Source organism: Balaenoptera physalus, assembly GCF_965194825.1.
Source record: "Balaenoptera physalus genome assembly, chromosome: 2".
NCBI classification, from domain to species: Eukaryota; Metazoa; Chordata; class Mammalia; order Artiodactyla; family Balaenopteridae; genus Balaenoptera; species Balaenoptera physalus.
In genome coordinates, this window is record NC_138883.1 from 154,397,106 (window position 1) to 154,416,610 (window position 19,505).

The 19,505-nt window shown below is 38.6% G+C and overlaps 2 protein-coding genes across 5 annotated transcripts in view; both read left to right on the forward strand.

Moving 5' to 3' along the window:
• Positions 1-1,190: 1,190 nt before the first annotated feature.
• LOC309654941 (uncharacterized protein) lies at positions 1,191-14,921 on the forward strand. Of its 2 annotated transcripts, none has more exons than XM_082449561.1 (2): positions 1,191-4,029; positions 14,343-14,921. In XM_082449561.1, the coding sequence occupies exon 1, from the start codon at positions 3,206-3,208 to the stop codon at positions 3,926-3,928; it is 723 nt and encodes a 240-aa protein (XP_082305687.1). In that variant the 5' UTR covers positions 1,191-3,205; the 3' UTR covers positions 3,929-4,029; positions 14,343-14,921. The 2 variants fall into 2 exon arrangements, with proteins under 2 accessions (XP_082305687.1, XP_082305688.1); XM_082449562.1 differs by lacking the exon at positions 14,343-14,921 and adding an exon at positions 4,353-5,996.
• The window catches only part of TASOR2 (transcription activation suppressor family member 2), a 63,605-nt gene continuing 57,382 nt past the window's right edge, over positions 13,283-19,505 (forward strand). For all 3 annotated transcript variants that reach the window (XM_082449553.1, XM_082449554.1, XM_082449555.1), the window contains exon 1: positions 13,283-13,454. In XM_082449553.1, coding sequence (XP_082305679.1) covers positions 13,432-13,454 — 23 coding nt within the window. In that variant the 5' untranslated portion in view covers positions 13,283-13,431. The remainder of the gene's footprint in view (positions 13,455-19,505) is intronic.

Genomic DNA, 19,505 nt, shown 5'->3' on the forward strand with positions numbered 1-19,505 from the left:
AGATGCAGACAAAATTCAACATTCATTTATGATAAAAGCTCTCAAAAACTAGGAATAAAAGGGCAAATCCTCAACCTAAAAAAGGACAGAAAACACCAAAGGTAACATTATACTAACTGGTGAAATACTGAATGCTTTCCCCATAGATCAATAATAAGATGCTTGCTCTCACCTCTTATATTCATTATTGCATTTGAGGACTTAAACAATGCAATAGGAAAAAAAATACAGATTGGAAACAAAGAAAAGTATTTTTATTTGCAGTCAACATGTTTGTCTTAGAAAATCTTAAGGAATACATACACACACACATACACACACACAAATAGCTATTAGATCTAATTAGTGAGTTTAGCAAGTTGCAGGATATAAGGTTGCTATGGGAAAATCATTTGTATTTCTATATACCAGCAACAAGCCATTATAAATTAAAATTTCAAAATACCATAAAAATATGAAGAGATAAATATAACAAAATGTGCACAAGACCTATACACTGAAAAATATACATGTTGCTTAGAGAAAATATGAGAGACCTAAATAAATAGAGATATCATGTTCATGAATTCAAAGGTAGAATATGAAGACGTTAATTCTCTCCAAATTGATCTATGTATTAAACACAATCCCAGGCAATATCCTAGCAGCTGTGGGTTGTTTGTTTGTTTGTTTTTGATTTGTTTGTTTGTGTGTGTGTGTGTGTGTTTTGAGGTAGAAAATAAGCTGATTCTAAAATTTATACAGGGCTTCCCTGGTGGCACAGTGGTTAAGAATCTGCCTGCCAATGCAGGGGACATGGGTTCGAGCCCTGGTCTGGGAAGATCCCACATGCTGCAGAGCAGCTAGGCCCGTGAGCCACAACTACTGAGCCTGCGCATCTGGAGCCTGTGCTCCACAATGGGAGAGGCCACGACAGTGAGAGGCCCGTGCACCGCGATGAAGAGTGGCCCCTGCTCGCTGGAACTGGAGAAAGCCTTCACACAGAAATGAAGACCCAACACAGCCAAAAATAAATAAATAAATAAATTTAGTTTAAAAAAAAACAAAAACAAGTGAATGGATAAACAAATTGTAATATAACCCTAAAATGGAATATTACTCACCAATAAAAAGGAATGGACTACTTATACATTAACAGCATCAATAAATCTCAAAATCATTTAAAAATAAATAAATAAATAAAATAAAATTTATACAGAAATTCAAATGACTTAGAATAGCCAAAACTATTCAAATACTGGAAAAAGAACAAAGTTGGAGTCAATGAAAAGTCAAACCATATGACACCCTTCAGAGTAGCTAAAGTTAAAAAATATTGACCAAGATGTAGAGAAACTAGAATTCTCATACATTTCTTGTGGAAATATAACTTTGTAAAACCAATTTGCAAGAAGTTTGACTTTATCTATTAAAGCTGAACATATGCCTTCTTTATTGCCACAATAATGCTGTATAATAGACCACCCCAAGCTCAGTGACTTAGGACAACAGCATTAGTTCTCATACTTACCAATCTTTGGGATGTCTAAGTTTATGCTAACCTAAGATTGGTTTGGCCTGCAGGTTGGATTCACATCTGCTCCACATGTGCTTATTCTGAGGGCCCAGACTGAAGGGGCAACAGCTACATGAGACTGTGGTCTCCTCGTGTGCATCACCTGCACTCAGGAGCCAAATCAAACTATGCAAGCACACAAGACTCCTGCATATATCATGTCTGCGAATATTCTATCAACTAAAAGAATTCATATGACCAAGGACAATATCAATGGGGTAGAAAAGCAAACCTGACCAACAGTAGAAGAGGGAAGGGAATAAATATTTGCTGAAGCAAAAATCCAAATCATCATGTCCAGCACGTCCAGCATGTAATACACCCAACATAAATGATGCCCAAGTGTACAGAGACGTGAATAAGAAAGTTCAAGCAGTATTATTCATAATAGCCAAGAACTGGAAACAATGCAAATGTCTATCAACAGTAAAATGTATAAAGAAAATGTGCTACACCCACCCCTATATATATAGCAATGAAAATGAAAGAATTGCATACACAAAAACATGAGTCTCACAAACAATGTTACTCCAAAGAAACCAGGCACAAACCCATTCAGTTTATGTAAAGTTCAAACCACAAGCAAAACTAAATGATAAAGTTTAGGGATGCATATTTAGGCAGCAAACCTACTAAGAAAGGAAAGGAAGAGATTACCATGCAAGTTAGATTCGTTGTTAGGTTTGATGGTAGGTAAGGGGAGTGGGTATTGATCCATAGGTGGCGCAAGAAGGAACTTCCGGGTTTTTGGCAATGTTTTATTTCTTGACCAGGGTGGTGGTTTCATGAATATTTGATTTGTGATAAACCAGGGAGTTGTACATACTGGTTTTATGTACTTTGAAAACATGAGCTGTACTTCAGTCTCTGCTTCTACAGCCAACCTTCCTCAGTTCTTGAACACAATTTCATGTCTAGGGCTTTTGTACTTGCTTTGTCTTCTGCTTGGAAAGTTCTTCCTCCTCAACTTCCAAGAACTAATTTGGTCTGTTTTTATCACTGAGGTTTGACCTCAAATGTCCCTTATTCAGTGAGACGTTGTAGCTCTGCCTCTTCTGCTCCGGCGTCCAGCCTCCAACCCCATCCTCAGCATTTCTGGCTTGTTTTCACTGCAGTATTATTAAGTTCTGTTCTGGTGGTGGTGGTGGTGTTACTTGTTATTGTTTGTCATCCACCTCTAGAATAAGCTCCACTCTGTGCAGGGTCCTTATCTGGCTTATTCATGACTGTAATCTTAGTGCCTAATTCAGCACCTGGCCACAGTAAACAATAAAAGATGCTACTGAATGAGTAAATTATTCTATTCCCATAGTGTGGACCAGTGTCTGGCTCACGGTTAAGTGCATCACCTAGTATCTCTGATTGGTAGAAGTAATGCTATTTGTGGTAACAGCATTGCTATAGTAATGCTATTCCCTTAACTCTGCATGGAATAGAAACTTCTAGCGGTGTTTTCCTAGGGAACCACCATATAAACAAATGTTGCATGGATCAACGTTTATTAAATTACTACAAAGGCGTTATTTCGTAAACGTCGCTTTTGGGCAAGACAAGACAAGCGTCGCTGCGGCAGCTATAGCAGGAGACTCAAGGAGGTAAATACTCCCAACGGTGAAGTGAACGAAGCCCCACAGCACATTCAAGGCCGTCATGGCCGCGCCCCTTGAGCGCCTTCCGCTTCCGGTGACGCGTCAGCCCCGCGAGACGCCCCGCTCCGCCCGCCGGGCAACCGCGCCCGCCAGAATCCTTCGTCCAATTCCGGGCCGCGCTGCGGCCTCGCGCCTGCGCAGAGGAGAGAGGCGAGCGCCGCGTGGACGACGGCCGCAGCTCGCGCCTGCGCGTCGGCTTCTCCCCAGCGATTGGCTCCTGCCTCCTAGGGACGCCACAGTTCAGTTTTCACTTTCTCTCCCCCCCCCCCATCTTCGCTTCCTGTGGGCGTGGGGTTTTACTTCCGGGTTCCAGCGTCAGTCAGTGAGAACGTCGACTTGTTACCTCAGGTGGCCGGGCGTCTCAGGGTTCGTGCCTTCCTATGACCCTCTGGGGCAGGGACGGCGTTTGGCTGACGAGCGCGGCGAGGCCTGCAGGCTCCGAGCCTGGACGCCGGGCCCGAGTCACTACCGCCGGCGCCTCGGAGCCGCCCCGCGACGCCCGGGCGGCGTTCTTGGCACAAGGGCGGAGAGGAAGGACTGTTTGCGACGTGGAGGGTCCCGCGCGCCGCTGACGAGCCTGTGCGAACGCGGGCCCTGTGGAACCAGGAGGAGGGGAGTCCCTGCAAGGGGCGGCCCGACGGCTCCCCGGCCCGGGGAGTTGGCCCGGGCGCGGCTGGTTCGCGGCGTCCGACGGGATCTGTCACGCTCGGCCTCGAGGGCCTGAGGGGAGGAAGCGCGTGTGGAGGCGCGGACAGCATCTTAGCATGGGGAGGAAACTGAACGCTCATCTTCGGTCCGCGGCGGCGGTGGCGGCGCAGAGGACAGGTGAGACTGCCCCTCGTGGACGCCCACCCGGGGGGACGCGAGAGGAACCCGTCCTCCGGGGCCGAGTGCTCGGCATGGCCGCTCGGGCTGTGCGGGGTTCGTTGTTGTTGTTTTTTTTTTTTAATGAAAAATTCAGTTCCAGTCGCCTTTGCATGCTTCTCATGGATGCTGAGTTGACTCACGCGTTCTTGCTTGTTAGCGCTGCTCTGGGTGGGAGGGGCGGGGGGGTGGTTTTCAGAATCGCTTTTGCTTTGCTGCTTCGGCTCTGACTCCACCTGTGGCCGCTCTCAGCTGCTAACACACCGATCTTCACCTGTTTCTAGTCAGTCAGAGTCTTCCAGGTGTGTAAGGCGTCAGAATTCCTGTTTCCCCTGTCGGAGGCAGAAAGTGTAGGGCGGCTCAGCACTTCCTTTGAGTTGCCTGTGAGAGGACCGCTGCATCCTCGTGGACGTTGTAAGAAGTAGCCAGCTGAAGCTTTGCTCCTTGGATTGGGACTGGCAGTGAAGTACTTTCCTAAGGATTCTTGGTGAAGTCCGCACCTCCGCTTTCCTTCTGCAGAGACTTCATTGGCCGTGTGTGACCTTTTCTTTTTTAACGTAGGTATAGAAGGAAGAGGTCTTTCCCCAGGGAGGGTCATTTAGCTGAAAACTGAAGTAGCGCGTCATCGTAGGTTGGTCCATGCAACCCAGCAGTTTGTCTGAAGGTGGCACCAAGCAGCATTTGTGGGAGAACGTGGCACATTAACCTCAAAATTGGGGGGAAGATCCTTTGAAAATCCTCGTTTCTCTTAATCACCACTTGTCTATTTGAAATCCATATATTTAAATACACCTCTTTTACCCTTTATTCTCCCTGTAAGGTAAAATTAGAACAGTAAGGTTTTTGAAAATACATTCCGGACGTTAAGTGCTGTGCAAGCATACGGTGTTATTGCAGTAACGTTGGTGATCCAAGGGCCCACGGTGTTCCCCTGCAAAAGCATTAGAAGGGGAAAGGGGTCTGGGTATATTTAATATTATAGGCTCTGAGATTGGTAGTAAGCTTACTCGGGAGGTTTATAACAAAGCTGCTATTCCTTAATAGTGTAAAAATACTTTTCTGTTGAAAAACTGCCTTCTAGAACCGGATAGCTCTATACAGTATGCTCAGTACATCAGTGAATAACTCAGACTGGAGAAAAATTAAAAGTGACACAATGTTCACAACTATTTTAAGGAAGACAAAGAACAGTGTTTGAAATTTTGTGTTTTCAGGACATTTCTCCAAGTGTAACCAGTTCTTTTTTAAAAAGAGCTGTATCAGGAGCATCTCCTGTAATCCAGACATAGTTGCTTAAATGAATTAAAATCTGCAAAGTGTCTAAAAACTTAACTGGGACGTAGTGTTTGTTAAATAAATGCAGTGTGCTATATCTATTTAGTATAATTAAATAGATATGGCATCTATTTGTCAAATGAGTCTTTCATTCCTCTACTGATGGACGTTTAAGTTATTTTCAAGTTTTCCCTTATAACTAAAATGCTGCAGTGATTTTTTTGCCATTATTAGCAGTGTTTCATGTGCTCATCATAGTATTTCTATGAATCATAGACTTGATTGCTTCTGAGAATGATGGATAACAATGCTATTAAATTACCCTCAAATGATTGTACCCTTTTATATTCACTTTCTCAAAAGATGTGTTTTATCTCCCCACTAGCCAGCACCGGATGGTAATATTTTACTAATTTTCTAATAGTTGAAATAACATCTCATTTAAATGTTTATCTTCCTTGAGTAGTAAGAAAATTAAGCATTTTTGGCCAGGTCATATACTTTGCTGATTTTTTTTTTTTAATTGAGTTCTGAATTTTCTTCTTTTCTTTGGCCCATTTATCTATTACCACACTGTTTTAATTATTGTAGCTTTATGATATAGTTTGGTACTTTCTTTTGAAAAAAGCTTTGGGCTCTTCTTTTGCATTTGTCTTCCAGATGAAATTTAAAATCATCTTTTCAAGTTCTATAGAAAATCTTGTTGGAATATTGTTTGTGATTGCATTGAATTTATAGATTAATTTGAGAAGAGACATTCTTTTGAGTTTTTCCTTCTAGGAGGATAGGTATGTCTCCTTGTTTCTTCTGTTAAAATTTTCGTTGTGAAATATGCCATTTGTATGTACTGATTTAAAAAAAAAAAACTGTATCTGTGTACTCTGCTTAATAGACCATCACAAGTACCTTAGAAGCCTTTGGTGTGTGCCTTTCTCCAGAAACAAAGGATTCTCTGCCCCCATCACCATGGTCGTCCTGAATTTTGTGTTAATTATTCCTTTGGTTTTCTTCACAGTTTTATCAACCATATATGTATCCTTAACCAACATATTGTTTGCTTTCACCTGTTTTTGAACTTTAAGTAGAATCATATTGCGTATTCTGTGAATTACTTTCGTTAAACGTTATGTTTCTGAGATCCATCCCTGTTGAAGCATGTACCTATAGCTCAATTCAGAAACTTCAGGACTCCTTCACAGTTCTAGGAAGTATTGAGGACCACAAAGATCCTTTGCTTACGTGGATTATATCATATTAGATATTAAAACCAACCAATTTTAAACGTAGATATTGGTATATTTACATATACCATTAAGCTTATAGCGGTGTATACCTCTAAAAAATACTACTACTAATAATAGTAAACCTACTATGTCTTAAACAACATTTTTAATGAAAAATAACTATGTTCCAAAACCCAAAATAAGTTAGTGGCAAGAGTGGCATTGTTTTACGTTTTTGCAAATATCTTTAATGACTAGAGTCTCATGTTTGCTTCTGCATTCAGTTAGTTGCAATATACTGTTTTGGTTGACGTATATGAAAAAATCCAGCCTCACTGAGCTGTATGTTTAGAAGAGGGAGGAATATTTTAGTATTCTTTTAAATAGTTATATTTTTCTTTAATACTCATCAAAACCTAATAGTTTCTTAAAGGTTAGCTGCAATGTAGACTTTGAAATCAATGAACTTCTCAACCTATGCGACATTAAAACCTATTGGTCTAGCTTGCATTTTTTTTTTACATCTTTATTGGAGTATAATTGCTTTACAATGGTGTGTTAGTTTCTGCTTTATAACAAAGTGAACCAGCTATACATATATGTATATGTATATCCCCATATCTCGTGTATATGTATATGTATATCCCCATATCTCCTCTATATGTATATGTATATCCCCGTATCTCCTCCCTCTTGCATCTCCTTCCCACCCTCCCTATCCCACCCCTCTAGGTGGTCACAAAGCACCGAGCTAATCTCCCTGTGCTATGCGGCTGCTTCCCACTACCTATCTGTGTTACATTTGATAGTATATATAAGTCCATGCCACTCTCTCACTTCATCCCAGCTTACCCTTCCCGCTCCCCGTGTCCTCAAGTCCATTCTCTACATCTGCGTCTTTATTCCTGTCTTGCCCCTAGGTTCTTAAGAACATTTTTTTTTAAGACTCCATATATATGTGTTACCGTACAGTATTTGTTTTTCTCTTTCTGACGTCACTCTGTATGACAGACTCTAGGTCCATCCACCTCACTACAAATAACTCAATTTTGTTTCTTTTTAGTAATATTCCATTGTATATCTGTGCCACGTCTTCTTTATCCATTCATCTGTCCATGGACACTTAGGTTGCTTCCATGTCCTGGCTATTGTAAACAGAGCTGCAGTGAACATTGTGGTACATGACTCTTTTTGAATTATGGTTTTCTCAGGGTATATGCCCAGTAGTGGGATTGCTGGGTCGTATGGTAGTTCTATTTTTAGTTTTTTAAGGAACCTCCATACTGTTCTCCATAGTGATTGTATCAATTTACATTCCCACCAACAGTGCAAGAGGGTTCCCTTTTCTCCACACCCTCTCCAGCATTTATTGTTTGTAGATTTTTTGATGATGGCCATTCTGACTGGTTTGAGGTGATATCTCATTGTAGTTTTGACTTGCATTTCTCTAATGATTAGTGATATTGAGCACCCTTTCATGTGTTTGCTGGCAATCTGTATATCTTCCTTGGAGAAATGTCTGTTTAGGTCTTCTGCCCATTTTTGAATTGGGTTGTTTGTTTTTTGATATTGAGCTGCATGAGCTGCTTGTAAATTTTGGAGATTAATCCTTTGTCAGTTGCTTCATTTGCAAATATTTTCTCCCATTCTGAGGGTTGTCTTTTCATCTTGTTTATGTTTTCCTTTGCTGTGTAAAAGCTTTTAAGTTTCATCAGGTCCATTTGTTTATTTTTGTTTTTATTTCCATTACTCTAGGAGGTGGGTCAAAAAGGATCTTGCTGTGATTTATCTCATAGAGTGTTCTGCCTATGTTTTCCTCTAAGAGTTTTATAGTGTATGACCTTACATTTAGGTCTTTAATCCATTTTGAGTTTATTTTTGTGTTTGGTGTTAGGGAGTGTTCAAATTTCTTTCTTTTACATGTGGCTGTCTAGTTTTCCCAGCACCACTTATTGAAGAGGCTGTCTTTTCTCCATTGTATATTCTTGCCTCCTTTATCAAAAATAAGGTGACCATAGGTGCGTGGGTTTATCTCTGGGCTTTCTATCCTGTTCCATTGATCTATATTTCTGTTTTAGTGCCAGTACCATACTGTCTTGATTACTGTAGCTTTGTAGTATAATCTGAAGTCAGGGAGCCTGATTCCTCCAGCTCCGTTTTTCTTTCTCAAGATTGCTTTGGCTATTCAGGGTCTTTTGTGTTTCCATACAAATTGTGAAATTTTTTGTTCTAGTTCTGTGAAGAATGCCATTGGTAGTTTGATAAGGATTGCATTGAATCTGTAGATTGCTTTGGATAGTATAGTCATTTTCACAATGTTGAGTCTTCCAATCCAAGAATATGGTATATCTCTTCATCTGTTGGTATCATCTTTAATTTCTTTCATCAGTGTCTTATAGTTTTCTGCATACAGATCTTTTTTCTCCTTAGGTAGGTTTATTCCTAGGTATTTTTCTTTTTGTTGCAGTGGTAAATGGGGGTGTTTCCTTAATTGCTCTTTCACATTTTTTATCATTAGTGTATAGGAATGCAAGAGATTTCTGTGGATAAATTTTGTATCCTGCTACTTTACCAAATTCATTGATTAGCTCTAGTAGTTTTCTGGTAGAGTATTTAGGATTTTCTTTGTATAGTATCATGTCATCAGCAGATAGTGACAGCTTTACTTCTACTTTTCCGATTTGGATTCCTTTTATTTCTTTTTCTTCTCTGATTGCTGTGGCTAAAACCCCCAAAACTGTGTTGAATAATAGTGGTGAGAGTGGACAGCCTTGTCTTGTTCCTGATCTTAGAGGAAATGGTTTCACTTTTTCACCATTGAGAACGATGCTGTCTGTGGGTTTGTCATATATGGCCTTTATTATGTTGAGGTAAGTTCTCTCTGTGCCTACTTTCTGAAGGGTTTTTTATCATAAATGGGTGTTGAATTTTGTCAGAAGCTTTTTCTGCATCTATTGAGATGATCATATGGTTTTTCTCCTTCAATTTATTAATATGGTGTATCACATTGATTGATTTTTGTATATTGAAGAATCCTTGCATTCCTGGGATAAAGCCCACTTGATCATGGTGTATGATCCTTTTAATGTGCTGTTGGATTCTGTTTGCTAGTATTTTGTTGAGGATTTTTGCATCTATGTTCATCAGTGATATTGGCCTGTAGTTTTCTTTCTTTGTGACATCTTTGTCTGGTAGCTTGCACTTTAAAGGGATCTTTCACCCATGCATTGGTCATGAGGAAGATACTAGTTCACTGAATTATGTAGATTTCCCAAATGATGACACATTTCAATATATAATACCAAAAAATCACTTACATTATCATCACCACTTTGGGAACCACTCCTGTGATTCGTTCGTTTTTGTTGAAGTATAATAATCTACTCTAAGAATATATTATACGTTTATCCATTTTATTCTTTATGAACATATTGGTTATTTCCAACATTGGGCTATTATAATTAGTGGAGCCATGAATGTTCTCCGTCACCTCCAAGTGCATATACACAATACTGTTGCTCGGGCATATTTGTAGTGGAAGTGCTAGATCCATTGGGAGGATATTTGCATGTTCAATTTCATTAGATAATATCTAACTTTTCCCAGATGGTGATTCTGATTTATACTACACCAGTTGTGAATGAAACCTCCCTTTGCTCTCCATTCTCTCTACATATGGCATTGTCCAACTTTTTAAAATTTTTGCTGGTCTGGTAGAAGTGAAATGATATATTACTGTGGTTTTAAACTGCATTTCTCTGATTACTTAAAAGAAACTCAGGGTCTGTTTTCTACAGGCTGCTTGTTTTTTCTTACTAATATCTACAAGTTAAAATGAAATATGTTATATATACAAGTTGATGAACACTTCCTGTTGCTAAAAAAGTTACTAGGATCATTTATTTAAACAATTTAAAAACATGTAAAGGTGTACATTGAAGAAAGTCTTTCCCTGTACCTGTCCAGCTCATTCCCCCAGTGTATTTTTTTATATTCCTCCTTCTTACTCTAATTTATGCTATGCTCCATTATTTTCCTCCACTTTTCAGTATATTCTGGAAGTCTTCACAAATCAGTATAGAGGAAGCGTACTCATTCTATAGTGTAGGAAAAGCAGTTTTCTATTGTGTGGCTGTACCAGTTTTACCTAATCTGTAGTAGATACAGTATTTGATATTTTTCTAATCTTTTGCTGTTAAAAAAAAAAAAAAACAGTGGTGCATGGAGTAACTTTGTAGAGTTGTCATTTTGTATGTGAGATTTCTATACAATTAATTTCCAAAACTGTGATTGTTGGGTCAAAATATAAATGCTTTTGAAATTTTGATGAATATTGCCAAACTGCTTTTCCTTGGATTTTGCACTCTTACCTACAGTATACCTAAGTGACTATTTTTTCTAAAATCTCCCCTCACGGAATATGCTAATAAACTTACAGGTTTTGATAGTGTGATCAGTGAAAAGTGGTATCAGTTTATTTGAATTTACATTTTCTTGTGAGTGAGTTTGAACATCTGTATATATGCTTAAAGGTCTTCCCCCCCCCCTTTTCTTTTGTACTAACTGTTCATATCCTTTGTCCATTTTTCTGTTTTTTATTGGGTTGTTGAAATTTGGGACTTCTTTACATACTCTAGGTACTAATCTTTTGATAGTTAAGTAGCTTTCAAATTCCTTTTCTCTTTATGGTGTTAGTAATTCTTAATTTTAAACATTTTAATTTCATGTCTGTATATTTAGAATTGTTACTTGTGGGTAGTTTGGAGTATAGCTGTAATTTTAACTTTATTCACATATGGATAACCAGTTGTGGTAGAAATTACCACTGAATCCACTTGGGTTTGAAGTTTTGGCGGTGGCAGATTCTTGACTAGTGATTTAATTTTTTTAATGGTTGCAGGATTACTTAGATTCTTAAAGAAAATTATGTCAGTTTTGGTAAATTAGATTTTTTCTAGGACTCTCTCCATTTTGTCTAAATTTGTAATATTTATTGGTACAGAGTTGTTAAAAGTGCCCTCTTCCTATTTTTAATGTCTGAAGAATGTGTAATTATGTCTCCTTTTTTCATTTCTGATACTGCATATTTCTGTTCCCAACTCCCCTCCTCCTTTTCTATTAATTCATCTTGCCTGTAGTTTATCAGCTATATTAGTTTTTCAGTGAATCCTTTTTTGGCTTTGTGATTATCTCTATCATGTATTTGTTTTTCTTCTCTTTTTTATTTTTTTAATTCTTTTTTTATTAATTTATTTGTTTATATTATTTTCAGCTGCGTTGGGTCTTTGTTGCTGTGTGTGGGCTGTCTCTAGTTGCGGCAAGCGGGGACTACTCTTCGTTGTGGTGTGCGGGCTTCTCATTGCGGTGGCTTCTCTTGTTGCAGAGCACAGGCTCTAGACTCGCAGGCTTCAGTAGTTGTGGCACGTGGGCTCAGTAGTTTGGCTTGCAGACTCAGTAGTTGTGGCACATGGGCTTAGTTGCTCTGCAGCATGTGGGATCTTCCCGGACCAAGGCTTGAACCTGTGTCCCCTGCATTGGCAGGCAGATTCTTAACCACTGAGCTACCAGGGAAGTCTTATTATATATTTCTTTTTGTGTTTATTTTTTGTTTTTTCATTTATTAAACTATTTTTGAGATAGCTGTAGATTTGTATTCATGTGTATGTTTTAGATGTGCTTATTTTAAAGAGCATCTGTTGGAATTTTAATGCAATTTTCAAACATTTTTAGCTGGGATATATAGCCTATTTACATTTGCTACAGTTGCTCTTATTTTTGCTTTCTATTTGTCCTGGCTGTTTTATATTTCTTTTTTCTCCGTTTTTGTTATGTTTTAAAATAGTTATTTAATATCTTATATCATTTCATTTTCCCCATATATTAATTCAGAAGTTTTATACTTTTTTTTCTTTTTATAGTTGTTCTAGGAATATCATGCATCCTTGACTTCTCAAAATCTAAAAATAACCAGTATCTTTATCTTCCTCTTAGATAATATAAGAACCTTAGTAGTTTAGTTTTATTCAGCTCCTCATGACTTAACATGTTATTATTATGTAGTTTAATTTTTGTTTTAATATTCTTACCAGACAGAAGGAGACCTGTTTAGAATTATTATTGCATTTTGCTGTCAGTCCTTTTTTAAATTTCGCACATTTTTGCTACTTTCTCTATTATTCATTGATTGTTTTATCTTTTAGACCATCCATCTAGGCCCATTTTCCTTCTGCTTAAAGTCTATCCTTTGGAATAGATGAACTCTCTTAGTTTGTGTTTACCTGAAAATGTCTTTGTTTCACCATCACTAAAGGAAGATGTTTTTGCTGAATATAGCAGTTTAGGTTGGCAGTTATTTTCTTGTAGCATTTTGAAGATCTCATTCCTCTGTCTTCTGGTTTCCATTATTGCTATTGAAAAGTCAGCTGTCAGTCTTTCAGTTCCTTGTCTTTGGCTGCTTTAATATTTTTCCCTTTGTTTTTAGCTTTCTGTTGTTTCACTGTATCTGTATTTATCTTGCTTGGGTTTATTTGGCTTTCTTAAGTCTGTAAATTGGAGGTGTTTTGAAATGTGTTTACTGACTATTCATAATTCCTAAACTGTGAATTTCCATTTTTATGTTCTATTGATCTATTTATCTTAATGTATAAATAAATCTTTTATAACCTTCATAGTAAATATTTTCTCCTGGTCTTTTGCTTTTCTTTTCCTTTGTTTCCCCAACAGACTGCATTGCCAAACTCGTGGATTTTTGATAATCTGATAAGTGAAAAGTGAACCTTGACAATAAAACTCTGGAACTGGTCTTTTGAGAGGAGTAGGACTGCGACTACTCTTTCAGTTATTTCATCGTAATTGGTTTATTCAGATGTTTCTTCCATTTAGACCAATGTTAGTAAATTATATTTTTATAATTTTCGAGTTTATTGGTATAGTGTGTGATAATTTATAATTTTAGAAATTTTCCCCTGTATTTGTGGTTAGCCTTCTTTTGTTGATATTTAATTTTTTCTCTTTATTGATTATATTTGCTAAAGGTTACTTATTCCAAAAGAACCAGTTTGGGGACTTCCCTGGTGGTCCAGTGGTTAGGCCTTCACCTTCCAATGCAGAGGGTGCGGGTTCGATCCCTGGTGGGGGAGCTAAGATCCCACATGCCTCATGGCTGGGGGGAAATAAAACACCAAAAACATAAAACAGAAGCAATATTGTAACAAATTCAGTAAAGATTTTTTAAAGAAATGGTCCACATAAAAAAGAAAAATCTTTAAAAAAAAAAAAAAGAACCAGCTTTTGGTTTTTATTGTTTAACTCAATTGGCCTTTTGTTTTTGTTTTTAAATTTGGCCTCTCTTTTTTTATTTATGAATTTTCTAAGAAGTGTCTGGGTCGTCATACTTTCTGTTTTCTCTTAAGAATTTAGTAACACCTAATTGGATAACTAAATCCCTTGGTAATATTCTGTGTTAAAGACTCTGCCCTCCTTGATACGGTGAAATAGACCCCGTTTAGAACCTTTGGGTACACCTGCTCCCTCATTAAATATTCAAGACCCCAACTTCTGAGGCCTGTTTTGACCAGTTGAAGCACCTGCTTCACCCTGTGGTTATCCTTCACTTCTCTATGAGCCATCTTCAGTAAATAGGCCTGATCTCTGCCCAGGGCATTTGTGATGGGATATATCTAGGGGTGGTGGCGATTAAAAAAAAATCATTGTTACGGCATGGATTAGATGTCACTTTCCCTTGTTATATGTGATAATCAAAATAATCGAAAGCAGGTCTTAAAATGTAATTGACGGCTTCCCTGGTGGCGCAGTGGTTGAGAATCTGCCTGCTAATGCAGAGGACATGAGTTCGAGCCCTGGTCTGGGAGGATCCCACATGCCGTGGAGCAGCTAGGCCCTTGAGCCACAACTACCGAGCCTGCGCATCTGGAGCCTGTGCTCCGCAACAAGAGAGGCCGCGACAGTGAGAGGCCCGCGCACCGTGATGAAGAGGGGCCCCCACTTGCCACAACTAGAGAAAGCCCTCACACAGAAGTGAAGATCCAACACAGCCAAAAATAAATAAATAAATAATTTTTTTAAAAAAAAATGTAATTGACCCTGAGAGAAATTTAGTCTTAGGATTTTCTTGTAAGAAGGACAAAACTACTTAACAATATCTTTGTAGTGTATAAATACAGTAATGAGTTTAATGCAGCCATTTCATTGCAGGTTGATAGTTTAATGCTGAAGCACAAATTAGTAAACGTGGTTTGATGAGCCAGAACAGAGGCCGGTTCCTTTATACAGATGTCTGAAAGTGGCACCATATAAACTTTGAAGTGATTCTAATAAAAAGTGCATAATCTTGAATATGGAAAGTATGTTCTCCAAAGAATCTGTTGACTTTTTATACAGCATAGCAAGAAAGAAAACAAAATATGATATAAGATTATAAGCATCCGTCTGATATACAGAAATCTTTTTTATAGTAGAAATAGATTTAGAAAATGTTAAAACAATCTTCAAAAATTGAATATTAGGTCTAAAAGTAAGCCGCAGTTAAATGAAAAAATCATAGTACAAAGGGATAACTCATTTTTAGCAATGGAAATAATTTTTTTTTTTACTTTTGAATTTTCTTTATTTTTTTATACAGCAGGTTCTTATTAGTTATCCATTTTATACATATTAGTGTATATATGTCAATCCCAATCTCCCAATTCATCACACCACCCCCACCCCCAGCCAGTTTTCCCCCTAGCAATGGAAATAATTTTTTAAAGTTTTTTAAAAAGAAGGCAGTTGCTCTCCCATTGCATATAGTAACTATGCAAAGTGATTTTGCTATCTTAAATAGTAATTAATCTACATGATTCTTTATGAATTTAAGTAAATTCCTTTGTGAGTTAAGGTTTTCCTATATGTTTTCTATTTGTTCAGTACCATAGCGGCAATGATTCTCTAGGAGCTCCTGATTAGTTTTCCTCTAGCTAGTGCAGATATGGTCCAGGAAATGCATATGGATGTCTTAGATTACTTGGTTAAAACATGAGCCAAAAGGAAGGACGTCCTTAGATCAGGCCAGACACCACACACACACACACACACACACACACACACACACACACACACACACACTCTCCATTCAACTTTATTTTTCATGAGTTTTGTTAGGGCTGTGTGGCTTAGTGGGAGGGACAAGCACCCCCATCCCAACCCCGGGTGCTGGTATCAATATCTCCTGGGCATATATGGAGTATCCAAAACCATATTCAGTAGACCTTTTATTTTTGTAAATTACACAGCAAAACCCCATGAAACCATAATCAGCGAGTTTACTAGACAATAATGGGAAAGCTTTATAGCGGCGGTGAGTTAGAATAACTTGGGGTCACTGTAGTGAAAAGACATGGATTTTGGGTTAGGTCTGGGATTTGCAATCCAGAATGGTTACTGAATAACCTGCAGGCAAGACCTTCGAGGAAATTGAAGCTTGGAGCGATCGTTGTAAAATAACAATAAAACTGTCCAGCTAGGAGTACTGGGAGACGTCAGAAACAGGGAACTGAGGACACTCTGCTTGTCCAGCCCTCGGACCAGACCGCGGCTCCCGGACCCGGCCACCCGGCTGTGCGCATGTGCGGGGCTCGAGGTTCGCCACCCGCCCTCGTTGACTTTTAAAGGCACAGCCCGCGCCGCCCCCGCCACACTGGCTTTCGCTGGCGGGAGGGGGCCGGAGGGGCCAGCTGGGCAGAGGGACAGCCTCCTCCCCCACGCACCATGAGGTGAGGAGGAGGGGCTGGCCCTCACCCCCAGCCAGGGGCTCCTGGAGACACCTGCGTCCGGGGTCTCCCGCCTGGCCGGTGAGCTGCCTGCCAGAGAACTGGGTGACGAGGAGACTGGGAGAAGGGACGGACTGGGTGTCCCACCTTCAGGGGGCTTTAGGGAGTAAAGCTTTGGTGGGGCCGCCGAGGTAGGTGGTGAACAAATGGTTCTATGTACTTAAGGGTTTACGGAGCGCCTTTGCCTCCTGACTCATGGGATTCTGCAAGCGTGGAGTGGGGAAACCCTTGCCGAACTGCCAGAGAGATGGCATCACTCTTTACAACTCTTCTGTGTGTGTAGACTTACAGTATTTTAGGAAATCTTTTGAATTGTAGAGCAGTGATTCCAAATGGACTTTTGCACTTCAAATAATAGCAAGGGTATCTTGGTTTTTATTCTTTCTGTGGGTGATTATTTTGACATTAGAAAACATTTAAACTTTTGTACATGGTAGACTTTTTTTAATTTAAAAGATTTTTTTAATTTAAAATTAAACATTTTTAATTTTTAACAACTTAAAAATTGTTGTAAAAATCATACATTTCTCATTCTGTAGTATTTTCTATTTTTTAATAGAGAAGCTTTATCTTATGGGTCTCTTACTGTTTTGGCTTATGGGAAATGCTATTTTCATTCATTTACTTTGTGTTCATTTTAAAAAACTAAATTGCTACTACTTAGGGCCATGGGAGATCTTTTTTTCCAAAATGAAAATAGCTTTACTTCCCCAGATTATATTTATGCTTACATAAAATTTCAGATAATACGTAAAGCTGTAAAAAAATGAAACAAATTACCTGTACTTGACCTACCCAAAGATAACTTGGTAGAGCATTGAGTACTGTGGTGCTAGGAGCTCTGCTGGGTACTGAAGGGCTTTGTGAGCAAGACAAAGAGTATCTGCCTCTGTGGACCTTACATTCTGCTGGGGAAGATGGACACACACACACCCAAAAGTAAATTGACAAAATAGCTGTATGTTGTAATGAGTGATTTAAAGAAAATACCTACTTTAGGTAGGGTGATCAGAGGAGGTTTATCTGAGGGAATAACTTGAGATTTCACTAAAAGAAGAGAGGGAGCTAAGCCAAGGGCAAAACAGGAGAGCGAACATTTCAGTCAGAAATAACAGCAAGTGCAAAGGCCTGAAAAGAGCAAAGAGCTTGAATGGAAAGACCAGGGTAGCTGGACCGTAGTAGTAAGCCAGAGGAAGGCGGATCAGGTGAGGTGGAGGAAGCAAGCAGGGGTCAGATTTCACAGGGCCATGGCAGGGAGTGTGCTTTGTATTCTGGGGGGCAACGAGAAGCCGCTAAGGGTTTAAGTAGAGAAGTGAAGTGATTTGGAATATGGATTGATTCATTCAATACATGAATGTTTATTGAAACCTTACTGTGTACCAGGCACTGTTCTGGGCACTGGGGTACAGCATGGAAAAGGATAAATTCCTATATTCATGAAGCTAATAATCTAGTGGTGGGAGCATAATCAAATAAACAAGAAAAACATCAGATATTGATAAGCATTATATAGATGATGACCATTGTTTAAATCATAGTATATGTTCTTAAGACTTTATGTATATATATACATACTTCTTCTTTGTAATCAGATTTTCTTTCCCCTAAACAACTTATGGTAGGATTTTTTCTGTGTTACATTAAATGAACAGCTTTCTTTTATTTGGGAGCATCAATTTGTTTTTTAGATTAAGTATGGCCAAAATAATACTACATAAATGAAAAAAATACTGTGCAGCAACAAAAACTTATCTAAGTCATCTGTTTGGAAAGAAGTATATAGTAACTTCCTTTGGACAGTCTGACATGTGGCTCTCCTACCTCATCCCACGTTCCAGCAGCCCCTCATGATAACTTTGACCTGTTAATGTGGTTAGTTAAATTTATGGATTTCCTATTTATTGAACCAATTCATACATTCCTAGAATGTACCTTAATTGACTTCTGTTATTATTTTAGTGTCCTTTGCCAATACATATATTTTAGGATTTTAGTATCAATATTCATGAGATAGATCTATAGTTTCCTTTCTTATGTATTTTCTTTGTCAGATTTTGGTGTTAGCATTTGACTGCTTTATTTTAAAAAATGGGGAAGCTCTTCCTTTTTCTGAGTTTTGGAACAGATTAAATTGCATAAGTATTATTCTTTCATTTAATTATCAAATACATATTTACTGAACATTCACTGTGTGCCAGGCATTGGGCTGATGCTGGGTAATCACAAGTAGACAAAACAGACATGATTCCTGTCCTCAGAAGGCTTGGTTTATTAGGTAAATAGACATTAGTGAAATAATTATGATTATGTAATTATAAACCATGATAAATACTCTGAAAGAAATTATTGAAGATCTACTTTGACTGTTCTTTTCATGTATTTGAGTAAATGGTTATTGAGTTCATACACACTAAATATTAATTCTTTTAAAATTAATCTAATATTTGTTGAAGATGTGATATGTAATTAGTTCTGTGGTAAATACATAAGTAAATAAAATGAGGTCTTCATAATTATAAAAGTTAAAATAAAAATAATGGTGATAGTAGCTACCATGGTAGGTGGTATATTGCACATTTAAAAAAAAATTTTTTTTTTAATTAATTAATTTATTTATTTTTGGCTGTGTTGGGTCTTCGTTTCTGCGCGAGGGCCCTCCCCAGTTGCGGCAAGCGGGGGCCACTCTTCATCGCGGTGCGCAGGCCTCTCACTATCGCAGCCTCTCTTGTTGTGGAGCACGGGCTCCATACACGCAGGCTCAGTAGTTGTGGCTCACGGGCCCAGTCGCTCCGCGGCATGTGGGATCCTCCCAGACCAGGGCTCGAACCCGTGTCCCCTGCACTGGCAGACAGACTCTCAACCACTGCGCCACCAGGGAAACCCCTATTGCACATTTTTTGATTGAAGAAATTAAGACTTACATTAAGTAGACACTTCAGTTATGTCTGACACATCCAGTTGTACCCTCCTCTGGAAATTCCACTAAGATTATAGTAAAAGAATAAAGATATAAATCCACAAAGATCAAGAGAGTGAGAAAGGAGAAGGTAAATGAAATCAGTATTTGGGAAACTATAAAAGAAGGTGGTCAATTACTAAACGATTCAGTGGA

Bases quoted from the DNA above. Each gene is read 5' to 3' on its own strand.
- LOC309654941 (XM_082449561.1), top strand. From the start codon at position 3,206: ATGGCCGCGCCCCTTGAGCGCCTTCCGCTTCCGGTGACGCGTCAGCCC.